At 43.5% G+C, this 14193-nt stretch overlaps 1 protein-coding gene across 4 annotated transcripts in view; it reads right to left on the reverse strand.

Annotated features, from left to right (window-relative positions):
- DNA2 (DNA replication helicase/nuclease 2) overlaps positions 1-14193 on the reverse strand; it is a 136963-nt gene that overhangs the window by 16606 nt on the left and 106164 nt on the right. For all 4 annotated transcript variants that reach the window (XM_085882731.1, XM_085882729.1, XM_085882730.1 and 1 more), the window contains 5 exons: positions 13229-13346; positions 9696-9861; positions 9072-9266; positions 8728-8964; positions 853-969 (listed from right to left, as the gene is read on the reverse strand). In XM_085882731.1, the coding sequence (XP_085738857.1) occupies positions 853-969; positions 8728-8964; positions 9072-9266; positions 9696-9861; positions 13229-13346 (833 nt within the window). The remainder of the gene's footprint in view (positions 1-852; positions 970-8727; positions 8965-9071; positions 9267-9695; positions 9862-13228; positions 13347-14193) is intronic.

Raw genomic sequence — 14193 nt, forward strand, 5'->3', positions numbered from 1 at the left:
ATGTTGATGAAATGCAGGCAAGGTGAGTGAAATGGCTTCCTGAGATCTTTGTACATCCTTAACCGTTTGAACCCGAGCGGCCATTTTACCAGCTGCGATTCAAACCTCCAAATACACAAGCGGTCAGATTTTTTCTCCAGGGAGCCCAGGGTGGGGGAACCGAAAGTCCAGGGAGCTCATGGTTTAAAGGGTTAATTGAGTTCCATTCCAATGGACCCGCAAGGTAATACAATTTGGACCCAGCCATTCAATTACGACGCAAAACCAGTTAAAAGTCAATGAGCAGGGGAATGAGGGGGGAAGGAATTTATCACTTCAGGTTTCCAATGCTGGAGTGTTCGTTTCCTCGCGTTATACATCAAGCAGCGTGATCGTTAAACCTGTGCAAGAGAAAAATTCAACAGATTTCAACGTACCAAGGCATTCCGATCAACTCCACATACAACACGGCCATGCTTTTGGCATCAATACTGACACCGTTGACATCACCAAGTTTCAGGCGCTAATACTGACACCACCGACAGCACTCTTTTAGGCAATTGGACGTTGCTCTCCCCGTTTTATCATGAGGAGGATTTTCTGAGATTAAAAAAAAAACGTTTTATGACAGTTAGTGGCCTTCGATAACATCAATCATTTATCTCGGTTACATCGAGGATTGCTCGTATATCCCACCAATGTTACAGTCATTCGACGAGCATCCATGGACGTTATATGAGCAGTTCCAATCATACATAAACATTTGAAATTGAAAAAGCATCGGCACATTCAGGAGTAGCAAGTCAAATGTAAATACTGAATCGACAAAGTTACCCCGAGGTGATCAAACTGTTGCAGGATTTTGCAGCATACCTTGCCTGCGTATCCGCCATGAGATGGGAAAGGCCGGATAGATGAGAGTTCATGGAGTTTCCACTGTCATCCCGGTCCAGGCAAAATGTAGCGCTGGGTCCATACCGAGCAAGATCACTGCAACAAACAGTGCAATGTGTAGGGTCTGAGCTGTCCTTTACCAAATATGAATGCAAGTTTAACTTGGTGAGCGTTTTCCATTATAGCATGTCAAGGCTCGTATGAGAGCTAACACACAGAACGTAAAACAAGGGAATCAGGAGACAAGAGGGGTGGGAGATCGGAAGATTTTGGTAGTTTTACCAAAGGGGGTTGCTGCCGGACCTTGAGCGCTCTGCGGAAAAAGGGAGTGACATATCTCAGACAGAGCAAGGGGAGGGGGCGAGGCTAGAGAGGAGATGGTAGAAGACAGAAAGACCACTGACCTCCCAGCGGTGAGAGAGAGAGAGAGAGAGAGACCCAAAGTCTCAGACTCATCGCGGGAGATACCAATGATCCAAAATGCCTTGGTTTCCACAGCGTGAAGCCGAGAAAGGTGAGAGGTGGGAGCACCAGCCCAGAGAAAAGAGCAGTACTCCATCAGGCTGCGGACAAAAGGTTTGTATATGGTCAGGAGCTCAGGTGGGCCGAGGAAGGAATTTGCACAATGGAGGAAACACAGTCGGCGGCTGGATTTGGAGGCTAGGTTTGAAATGCGGCCTTCCCAGGAAAGATCATGGCAAATAGTGAGACCCAGAAGCTTGAATGAAAGGACTTCTTCCAGAGGATTGTTGAGAAAGTAGATGGGGGGAAAGGAGGGTGGGGTTCCAAATGGTCCTTTCGGAGAGACATAGTGAGAGTGTGAGATTTGTCTTGATTGAAAGACATGTTCCACGTGTTGGACCAGTTTGTGATTTTATCCCGGTCTGCAGAGAGCGAGGAGACTGCTCATTGCCGATCTGAGGGATGACGGATGGTACGGCAGATGGTGAAGTCATCAGCAAAGAGATAAAGAGGACTTTGAGAGTCAGTGTCATCTGTTGAACCAACAATGTCATCTGTGGCAAAAAAGGCCAAATATTTTCGTACATTTTCATCTGACTCAACAAAACATTGCTCATTTATGAAGACATCAACCCTGGCAGAGCAGTATGCATATTGCTGTATGTGTAACAATGGCATTTCAGTGAAATGACATGGAATTAAAACAGTTAAAGAACACTGTGTTCGCTAAAAACATTGAAAAGACCAAAGTCGTGAACAAGAAGTCATCGATCGGTAGTTGGATACAAACTGGCAGTAATGCTTCAAAGCCAAATGCTGTCATCAATGCAGAAGTTTTGTTCACTGGCTAGTTAATCTTGACGTATCACTCCAAGAAGCAGACAGCGCTGCCACAATTTTCAAGATGTTAAATACTGTCGTGGGTGGGGCAGTGACGGTTATCTCCCTCGACTCAATTGTGGTGGAGGGGCGGTTAACACCGACCAGGCCTGGATCGCCGAGCGGTTTTCCTTAGGAGGCGGACACGTGATCCTCAGAGATTATGTCGCGTGCGGGAGGGGCGGGTGGCACTGGCGGAGTGATGGATGGAAGCACAGCGCAATGGTTTATACTCTAACCCCATGACAAATACTTGGACACAGCAACTTAAAATAAACAGGGATTTAATGACAATACACAAATATTTACAAGGGAAAACTCAAAATGTAGTGATAATACGTGAAGTAAACTAAAGTCTAAAGTCCAAGCACCTTTACAGACTTTAATACAGAGAAGGGGAAAACAAAATGAAAGAAAATCCTCCTTTATTCTGGCATTTAGCTTTGTCCAGAGGTGGTCTTTATTGAACTTTGGGCTCAAGGTGCTTCCTCTGGTGTGGGAAGACGCGCCCAAAAATGGGGCCGAGCCACTCTCTGGTGGGAAACGTATGTGACATAATTTGTGAGCAGTATTCAACGACAGGGCTCACCAACCGCCCGTGCAGCTTCTTCGTCGATCGCACTTGCCGACGTAGCTTTACAGAATGGCACCGCTCCCTTTGGTGATACACACGAGGCTTTGAGGTCCGCCTCTCACGACCAGCCAAGAGTCGACTAGAATCTTGCTCCACCACGTGAGCCAATTCGTCTCAGCACAGACACGAGAATCGTGCCGTCCTCTTCATGCGTCGAAGCAAAGCCAACCGTAATGCCCGATCTTACACGTCATCTCCGAGCTCCGTCATCTCTCTGATCGCATCCCTCACACACCAAACTGAACCAACCAAACCTCTTCCTTCTGACATCATGCCTATCAATCATCCATCTCTGGGCGTGGCTTACTGACAAGAAAACCGGAAAGGCGGGGCTTCTCACCCGCTAAGACATGCAGCTGTGTTGTTGTTATATCAACGCACTTCTTTCATGGCTGGCTTGTAAATACAGACACATAGGAAACGTCACAGGGGGGCAATTACATACTGGGGAAAATTGGTCTTGATCCCCATCTAAATAATACAACATAACCCCCCCCCCCATGTGGTGACAAGTAACACAAGCTCACAGTTTCCCTACTTAATTTACATTGAGATGTCTCCTACACGTCCACGGACCAAACAACTCTATACAATCCTAACTTTGCTATGAAATTCCTCCATCTACCCCAACAACTGTAACAATACCATTGTCACTGCATGCAGTAAAATATGATTATTGTTGTTCTGAAGGATGGTAACACGGGAGTTTGACCATGGGAAAGAAGAGTGGTGAGGACTTTGAATGATTCTCTCGCTCGGCTCACCCTGATTCTTGTCCATCATGCCATACCTACATTTGACAGCTTTTACACTTTCCTACAAAGAGGAGCTTTTAATACACACAGACTGCAAAACTGCATGCTGAAGTTGTACGAGGATACCGGTATTGCTCGGTATTAATTTCAGTTTCAAAATTTGTCAAACACTCGATGCTGCATGAAAAAAAGAAGCAATAAATAATATACATGAAGCTTATAATTTTATTGTTCGTTCCCTTTCATAGCATCGTGCGCAGAAAATCTTGAAGCTGCAAAAGTCAGAAACTGGCATTCTTGGTCTTGACATCAATAACAACAGTATTCCTCTATCCCTGTATGATGTCTATGTTGGATTTGCATCCAAGCAGCACATTATGAGAGAGAACCTACAAGGCACTACACTCCACAAGAAGCTCATATCAGAATGCAGGCAGTTCTGCTTGTACATTGATTGTGCACTATACCGTCTCCTCTCCGGTCTCGCCTCCCCCCTCCCCTCCCCTCCGCCCCTAATCTGTCTGCGATTTGTCCCTCGCATATTTCCGCTTTGTGGTTAGGGTGGCGGCTTGGGATCCTAGTGTCCTGAGTTCAAGCCCCGTTGGCCGCTGAATTAAAAATACACCAGGAGGTTGATTCAGCCAGTCATCCTTCCGAGGTCGGCAAAATTAGCACCAGTGTACTGGTAAGGGGGACACTGCATCAGCGGCATAGCCACGTCCCAACCAGTGATGCAACCAGCAGTCACAGGCTGCACTCGAGAGAGAGACCTGTTGAATTTGTTTTATATATATCCAACAACAAGATGAATAAACTAGGACACTCAGTAGAGTGCACACCTCCGCCATATAATACCTGATCCATGAGAACATATCGGGCCCAATACATTTTTGAAATATCATGCCATACAGTACTATATCGTTTTTGGCCCTCTATCTCAATGATGAAGAATCACTTTAAAAATTAAATAACTCTCATATCCAGATGTCCATTTCTTTAAGGGGGAAATGATAATTGTCACGTAATTAGATAGGGAGACGGGTTAGGGTAAGTGTGTCTGCGTAAACCCTTTTAGTATTCCCTGTAGGCTTGCCGTGACGTAACAGGACAGTGCTGCGGATGGCTCCGCCCCTTGATCAAGATTGGCGGAAGGCGACGGCGAAGGGCCAATAAAACGGCTCGATTGGAAGTGACGAGGACTCGAGTATAAAAAGGTTCTGTTTGGGAAAAGAAGAGGAGGAAGAGTCATAAAAAGAAAGCGTCTGGTCGAGGCTGTTGGTCTCGGAGCGTGCTCTCTTGTTGCGCTGGTTCGTTCCTCGATTCGTCGTGTCTCGTGGCCTTGCTGTGCCTCGTTCCTCACCTCGGTTGGCTCTGGAGTTCTGCTGGCTCGGAGTACGGGACCGAACGGCGGGCGGACCTGCCTCCCTCTCCTGCTCGCATCTTGGCGCCAGAACTGGCTCCCTGGCAGCTGTGAGCAGTCTTGGGCCTACACCAGGAGGTCGACACCACCAGGAACAGCACCACGGTGTCTCCTGCCCCTGTCGAGCGCAACGCCAGCTCGTCCGGCGCCAATCCAGTGACTGTTGCGTCGACACCACGGGCAAGCCTGACCATCAGCTACGTTGTGTGTGTGTGTGTGTGTGTGTGGTGTGTGTGTGTGTGTGGTGTGTGTGTGTGTACCTGGCGCCTTAGAGGGTTTGAGATTTGTATATCCATTGGAATTGTTTGCGTTTTCCCCACGCCCGAACCCACACCACCATCCCGTCGAATCGCCCCGGATCCCTCCTCTTGCCGAGTCTTATTATTATTTCTAGTTAGAGAAATAAACATTATTAACTCAGTGAAAAGCGACTCGTGCCACTTTCCTCATCCCGTTTGCTGTGGAGCGATTAAAACCGCCCTCTTTGGGTTATAAAAAAATAAACCGCCTCCATCATTTCGGCTCATTCTACGTTGGCGGGACTGTTCAAGTCCCGTGGACGTCACAATATACTTTATGAGACATCATGTTATATGTAAGTTTATCCCTGTCTCTCAATGGTGAGGAATCACTCAAAAAATTATCGGATCCGGATTCGGATCTTCACCAAAATTAATCGATTCTTCCTCATCATACACCCAATATGTCCAACAAGTTTCATCCGAATCTGTAAACAACTTTTTGAGATACTGTGCTATATATTGTTTTTGGCCCAATCTCTCAATGGTGAAGAATCACTAAAAAAAATTCCAGTATTCGGATCTGGATCCGGATCCGGATCTTCTCCAAAATATAATCAGTTTGTCCTTGTCACACACCTAACCTGCCCATAAAATTTCATTCCGATCTGTCTACAACTTTTTGAGATATCCTGCACACAAACAAACAAACTGACAAACAGAAAGGGGAGAAAACAAACTCCTTCACCTTCGGTGGCAGAGGTAATTATCAGATCCGGATCGTCCCCAAAACTGAATCAATTCTTCCTTGTCACACACCGACCCTTTCCACAAAATTTCATCCAGATCCGTACGCAACTTTTTGAGATATCATGCACACAAACAAACAAGAAAGACCGTGCAGAGCACGCACGAATACTTACAAAATCAACCCCCCCCCCCTCCAAAGGTTGCCATGGATACATCAAATTGTCCATTTCATTAAGATTAAAATTCACAATATTAATCAAAAGTTCAGGTCAATTGGATGAAAATTGATGATTTTTCAGATTGAAATCGATTTTAGAAGTTTGACCTTGAGTTGACCTTTTGACCTCAAAAATAGTTGCTTTCCCAATTCAGTGATGGACAATGTAAATCCTGTTCAACTTGAGAGTTAATAGAATGTAAACTGACGATTTTCCATTTGAAAATTGATTTTAGAAGTTTGACCTTGAGTTGACCTTTGACCTCAAAAATAGTTGGTTTCCCAACTCATTAATGTACGACGCAATTGCTGTTTAACTTTAAGTCAATCGGATGAAAATTGACAATTTTTCAAATAAAATTTGATGATTTTAGAAGTTTGACCTTGAGTTGACCATTTGACCTCAAAAATAGTTGGTTTCCCAATTCAGTGACATAATATGCAAATCTTGCTCAAATTTCAAGTCAATCGGATGAAAAATTACAATTTCAAAAATTTGACCTCAAAATCAATAGGCTTCTCAGTTGAGACTACCTCTACATCTTGGTAAAGTTTCATGATATCGGTTTGGAATTGTGACCTGTAGGTGACAGACAGAAGAACAAAATCGACAAACCAATATACCGTGGTGCCCCCAGAATCCGAACGCCCCATTGTTTGAACAAATTGGAATCCGAACAATTTTTGAGAGAATTTTGCCCTAAAAACCGAACACATTTTCGAAAACCGAACACAACGTGGCGTTCATGTTCGTTCACGTGTCTCCCCCACCTGTTCAATGCGCATCATTCATTCAGTTCATTTTGTTCATTCAGTTCGTCGGTGGAAGTCCTCGTGAAAGCATCTCTCGTGTGTCGATCGCTACTTTACCTCGTGTTTTCACCTTGATTTGTGCATTTTTTTTTCAATTATCACCCTTGTGCATTCACCATGGCACCCAAGAAGAGCAGTGAAGCAAATAGGAATAAGAGGAAGTCTGTGAGAACGACAACTGAGTTGAAGAAAGAACTTATCGCGAAGCATGAGAACGGTAAGCGTGTGTCTGATCTCGCTGCCATGTTCGAGCTGCCGAAATCGACCGTGTGTCGGATTCTGAAAAATAAAGAAGCGATAAAAGCGCGAAAACCCGTTGTGAAGCGAACTCATTCAATGAACCCTCTGATGAATCGGCTTTAACGAACTCAACGTTTTTTTTCGCGAGCATGGTAATGACGTCATGCTGCGTCACCCAATCGCTTCACCTCTTGATTCTCTCCTGTGGAACTGCGCGGTAAAAACGGCACGTTTGTGTCTCCACAGAGTGTACTGGGATATAAAACATCATTTGGTGCTTCATGGCTAATTACATACCTCCACCAAGCTGAACAGTTTACGATTTGGATCCCAATGGCCACTGATAGGCCGGAGCTGCATCCAGACCTGATGGAAGAAGCGACAATGCTCCTGCTCATCCCCCAGGTTTGGAATGAGATTCATGACCCAGAAAAGGTAATTTACTCATCTTATTTTACCTTAAACATGGGTAATTTCAGTTGAAAGTGTCTTGAAAGTGGGTTTTCTTGGGGTCCAGGAACGGATCAATTCACTTTCCATTATTTCTTATTGGGAAAATAGTTTTGGAATCCGAACTTTTTGGAATCCGAACAACCTCTTGGAACGAATTAAATTCGGATTCTGGGGGCACCACTGTAGTTGAAAAATCTTTGATTTTGCAAGCAACAAACATACAGACAGAAAGGGGTGAAAACATAACCCCTTCACCTTCGGTGGCAGAGGTAATAAATAAAAAGATTGGACTATTCAGGGATTGAATGCATCTTGTTCGTTCAAACAACTTTATGAACACACCAGTTATAGCAAGTGCAATGTCAAACAACATACTTGTGTTAAACAAATGCTAAATACCAAAAAAAAAACAAAAAAAAAACATGTGTTGGGACAAAATGTTACCTCCATAAATTGGTTTGGCAAAAATTAATTTGGGCTGGCAGGATGGTCAGTTGTCTGGTCTAAGCTATCCAGCCTAGATTTGAATCCTGACACAGCTATAAACTGTCATCCTGGTGTTTTACAGGCAGGGCGATTCATCAGTGCGCCGTCCCTCGGATGTACGTTAAACTGGGTCTGCTGCCATGAGTTGGTGGATGTTAAAAATCTCAAGGTATCCTTTGTGAAGAGTAGGCGAGCTATCGCTGGCACTTTGGTCAAATCCCTCCTCGACTTCTTGTGTCAGAGTGGCGATACATCCAGGATTGTAACCCTCGCCATGTAAACGGCCTCGGCAGCACCGGCATTCTGAATAGAGCATGGTTCACAATCTCAAAAATTTTTGATTCTGCACAATATTTATGAACCAAAATATAGCTTACACCCAAAAGATGCATTCTGTACCTTTTAGGTTTCATACTTGTAAAGCGTTACTTAATTTGTCCTTGGCAGATGTCCCCAAACTGTTGGTGTCACTCTCCAAATGCATGCAAAGTCATTGTACAACCCACCTGTCCAGCAAGCAATCGACAACCTCATCTGTCACTGCCAGCAAAGTTCCCGTAGCAACTGCCAATGAGCCAGCATCACCATCCTGGCTCAGCACAATGCGATCGCCGGCACTGATAAGAAACATGTGCGTGGGTTTTTGGCGAATCATGCGCTGATGAAATCCACGTCCTCCAGCACTTGGCTGCTTGGCTGGACCTTGACACTTCAGGCCACGTATGCAGCGCCCTGCTATCTCCCTGCACAAGTCGTATGTTATAGCCAACATAGGCGCATCGCCATGTGAACATCTGTTCAAAAGCTAACAACCCCGAAAATGGTCACGGAAATAGACCACAATGCTTACCTGGTCTGGGCCGGGAGAGTCCAAAGCTCGTGACGGTTGTTCTTGCTACTGGCTTCTTCTCCCTCCAGCAGGCACAACATGTACCAGTGTGCAAAGTAGGTCAGATGAGCCTCAGATAAATGCTGGATTTGCTGTTCAAGTAGCACTACCTGATCTTTGTTCGTTTCCTCGGGACTCCAACCCTTCTCCACAGCCCTGGATCGTACATGGAAAAAAAACAAAAAAACAGAAAAAAAGAATTGATATCAATAAACATGTCAACAAGGCTGAGTGCTGTTGTGATTAAAAGGCCAAACTCACAATTGTAGGTCATTATTGCAGAAAATGCGAGGTCACCACATTGCCAATTTTGTTCTTCAATTTTTTTTATTATTATTTTGAGAAAGCTCCACAGCTCATTGGTGGTGTGGAATTCTCCATTACTGACGAAAAACACACCCTTCTTCGAGGCAGACCAGCCAAAGGCATACAGCTCCCCATCATGTCATGAATTTATGGTTTGTTACATATCCAAAGCATGCCATGCAACTTTCAAGGGAAACATGAAGCTGGCTGCTATATACTCTTCTCAAAATAAAAAGTTCACATGTTAAATGAAGTTGCAACTGTAACAGTCCAGAGTACCTATGCACAAGGGCACAATTCCGCAGTTGAGAACAGCGCTGACAGGTGCCTTGGTCCAAAATAATAGGTGGGAGGCTACTTGGGTGGACCTCTTGCGCAGTGCTGGGCCTCCACTCCACGGGGTTCACCAGATGATGTGCAATCTGGTTTCTGATTTTAATGAGCTCTGCAACAGTGAGGCAATACAAAAGGTCAACCAACAAATCATAAACCGTGCTTGTGATACTGTCACCACGAAAGGTGCAGCAATTAAACTCTGCAACACATCAGTGTCAAATAAAAAAAAATTATGCTTACAAATGTATTTCATGTCATGATGGGGAGCTTGTTTTACGTTAGTTCCATATCCCTCTGGGTAGATGGGGGAGGGACAGTATAGTAGGGTACGCAGTACCAGGCATGGACCTTTCCAGAGCTGAGAATTTATCCTGCACAGGCTACTACTCTTGCAGGGTGCTGTCAGAAGCAGCCTTCAACTGTGACAGGAAATTATTTAGCCAGGGACCTTGTAGATGAGAATTACCCTTCCGATGGACAACACACTCATTGATAAAATGTTTTGCCTGCAAGGCACCAGGATGACAGTTCATCGTCAGGCTGGGAGTTGAATCCAAGCTAGATGGCTCAATGGCGAGTGCACTACCTCTGACCTACCATGTCATCGCCGACAGGGAACATGCTGTGACATCAAGGTGCACATTAGGAACTGCGACAAAGCCAGAGCATTGCTTATCACAGTGAAAAACACCCAATTACAAAAGTGCAAACATCTAAAAGCTCAAAAACACCACAACAACCAAAATTACACTGCATCATGATGATGTCATCGTGAAATGACAAAATAAAAATGGCATCAAAAAAGACAAACAAAATGCATGGTTGTATCCAGAGATGCCATCAAGTCACCCGAGCCAAAAGCCTGGTGTTGGCTTCGTGGTTAGGGTGGCTGGCTTAGGATCTTAGGGTCCTGAGTTTGAGCCACATTGGCCACCCAATTAACACCAGGTGGGGTTGACTCAGCCCATCATCATTCCGAGGTCGGTAAAATGAGTACCAGTGTTCTGGTAGAGGGGCACAGCATCAGCGGCACAGCCACACTTCCAAGAAATAATAGCTCCATGGCACTCAAGCTGCCATACACTACAACAGAACAGAACCTGAGCCAGGTCTCAAGTCAAGTGTCACACGTCATCATGTAATTTATATCATAGATAGACCTTTGTTACGTGCAAGCTTTTAATAATCAAAAGGTTTACACGAGTCATGAGCTGGTTTGTACGAGCTTTATGATTTTTTTGGGGCATGTGTACTCTGTAAAATAAATCACATGGGAAAAATAACAAAGTTCAAATGCTTTAAGTCATACTCGTTGACTAGACTCGGTGGTGTAACGGTAACATTTGGTGACCAAAATTGTTACAATCGGTAGCAAAACTCGATGACCAGACTCAGTCTTTTGCATGTCATTAATCATGGTGATTCCGCTCCGAATAAGGAAGGTTGGTGATTAAAATAAAATATGTTTACATGCAAATACGATCATCCTCAGAATCTCCGCCATGCTACCGATAACGAAGTGACAGGGTTGCCAGATGTCCGATAATTCAGCTTCCTGTACAACATACGATCGATAATTGCAAATGTATGGTAATTCTGGCAATTCCAAAAAAATTTAAGTACTCGACCTTCAATTTTCAGTTTAAATTTCATGACATTTTTCTCAGTCTGCTGGGCAGATTATGACCTTTTCCGTCACACCTCGTGCAACATTTTTCATGCAGGCGCATGAGTATTCACATAAGCATGTGCACAGAGAGCAACGAAGTAAACAATGCACACGTCACTTCGGGTTCTGACTTCCGGGCACACATCAGGTTTGGGCATCACAGTGTGCAGGTGAGTGCAGTGAGATCAGAAAGTGGTCGTATGTTGGTCTACGACAAAAAAATAAAATAACAATAATTACAGCATAAATAACGAGAAAAATTCATTATTTTAAACACAATTTAACTCATTAAATAAGCTACCGAATCGTCAAAATACGGTCAGAATCCGTTTCCTCACCAAAAAGTAACCTGGAAATATATTCTAAATTATTAATTTATCTTTTAATAAAACCAGAGTTTGAAATATGCCTCTGACAATCCCGAGTTGATATTCTCTGTATCAACTTGACTGCATTCTTTGTGACATTTCAGTCGAGCTTAACCATCCACAATGTGACGTCACAGAGTGATAAAAGTTATCATGCAACATCGCATTTATATCCTCTTTCCGAAAATATAATAATTTTCCCCGCTAATATTTGATACAAGGATGTTTTGATTGTTTTATTCAAAGGCGGTACGAACTATTGCATAACACGCTTCCATGTTTTTTTTTTTTTTAAGGATGTTTATATAGCTTAGGTGTTATTATCTAACTCTCATGCATTGATGCATTCATCAGGGGGGAATTGAGCACAGTGGAGCCTGTGTACAGCAAGGGAAAAACCAGGAAGTAATGGGAATGACAGTTTCTACAATGATGCTATGAATCTACGATAGTCGATGGTTGCAAATTGAAATGTCACTGTGCATTGTGGGCTAATGGCGTTTAAAAAAAATTTTCACGTGGTTCATGGGAATCGTACGATAATCTTTTGAAATATAATAATTTTGATGTTCCAACACGATATTTCCACTTTTCAATTCTGGCAACCTGCGAGGTGAAACGCGCATGCACAGAGAGTAGCAGCAAGCTACGCAGTGCCGCTCAGTCTCGATGGTGTATTGGGAAGAACGTTCACTCCAAGCTTAAACTATTACGTGTGGGTTTGTTTATTTTAGTTCCATTATGAGCCATAAAACACGTCGACTACAAAAAAACGAAAACCCACGCAAGAAGCTAAGTGGGTATGAACTATGAACCGAGCAGCAGCAATAATTTCATATATACGCCGTAGGACATACATGCCTACGAAATTCAACGATGTAAAATTCATGTAATGAAAGATACTATAGCTCCACTTGCTCTTCTCCGTAATTTACATCCTTTTACTCCACTTGACACGTGTATGTGCGATTGGAGGCTCAGAGCTCGGAGGCACTTTGGGTGCTGTATAATTAATACCTTTCGTAAACTCAGCGTGATCTATTCAACACGTTTGTGCTCCCTTTGACGCATAACTCTGGTGGTCTTTCTTTGTAAATATAATCACATCCTATCAGACGTCAAATGAAAATTATTCACAAACACATCACTGAAATGTGTTTATTTTCAGATAGTATTCATTCATTCATTCATTCATCGTCATTGTCAACAAGACTACAAGCTCAAGTCTCAAATGTTTAAGGCCAAGTCTCAAGTCATAAAACGTGTGACTCGAGTGTGACTCGAGTCCAAGTCGCTATCTCTGTTGCATCACACAAATTCACAAATGCCGCAAGTGTCTGGGTAAACCTGCAGTAATGAAGGATAATGATCACCCAACCAAATATTGTGAGCATGGAAGGTAAGTAACCATTTATCAGAGGAACCCAAGGTTTCCTCACCACGCAGGTCCAAACGTTGGGCTGGCACTGGGTGCATGACTCCAGTTTTCAAGTAGAGTAAGAGGCCAAGGCCAGGCTCAGTACGACGTTCTTGGCTCAACAGTGTGTACAGGATAACCTGCAGCAAAGCACACGACGAAATAACGTGTTACTAAAAAACGACAGCATTGAGGTTATTCACTTACAGCAGGTAATGCAAAAGGCTCCACGGTGATTCTCAAGAATAGTTGACCTGATTGGCGTTCCCATCCAAGCACATTGCTCATAATGTTGAGACCCGAGGTTGCAACCCCACGAGAGATTTCTCCTGTAGAACGATACGAGTATTTGTACAAGCTCTTCCAGGACCCTTGCGCTATAATTGCATGTAAACTATGTCGAGAAATACATTTTATTGATTCATGTTGAGTCTGTACAATTAAATGGCTTTGGAATCATACTACACATAATTTGAGAAATGTGTTTGTTTGTTCCTTGCAAAATCAATGATTCGCAAGTGTATTGGTTGGTCTGTTCTGTTATTCTGTATGTGTGTCAGTCTGTCTGTCTCTGTATTTAAATCACCTACAGGTCACATTTTTACTCAGATTCTCCCAAAACCTAACTAGGTAGAGACAGTCACAAGCAAGAAGTCTATTGTTTTTGAGGTTAATCTGCCAAAGATCACAAATTGTCAATTTTCATCCGATTCACTTGACATCTTGTATAGATACCCGATATAAAACTGAAAAACAGGCGGACGGTGAACTAATGCGAGTATGTCTAATAATCAAGTACCGTTTGAATGTGAGTAAGTCTACCAATTATGTATTACTGGAGACCATGACTACGTCTATAAATTTTGGACGACAGGAACGTACCTTTTAGACATTTAGACCTTTTATACATTAGACAATTCGATCCTCTTGGGACTCCTTTCAACCTTTAGTCTTGTAATACTGCAGGAACATACCCTTTCGATATTG

Source organism: Eptatretus burgeri, chromosome 5 (genome assembly GCF_056783735.1).
Source record: "Eptatretus burgeri isolate ZD-2024b chromosome 5, Ebu_testis_v1, whole genome shotgun sequence".
NCBI classification, from domain to species: Eukaryota; Metazoa; Chordata; class Myxini; order Myxiniformes; family Myxinidae; genus Eptatretus; species Eptatretus burgeri.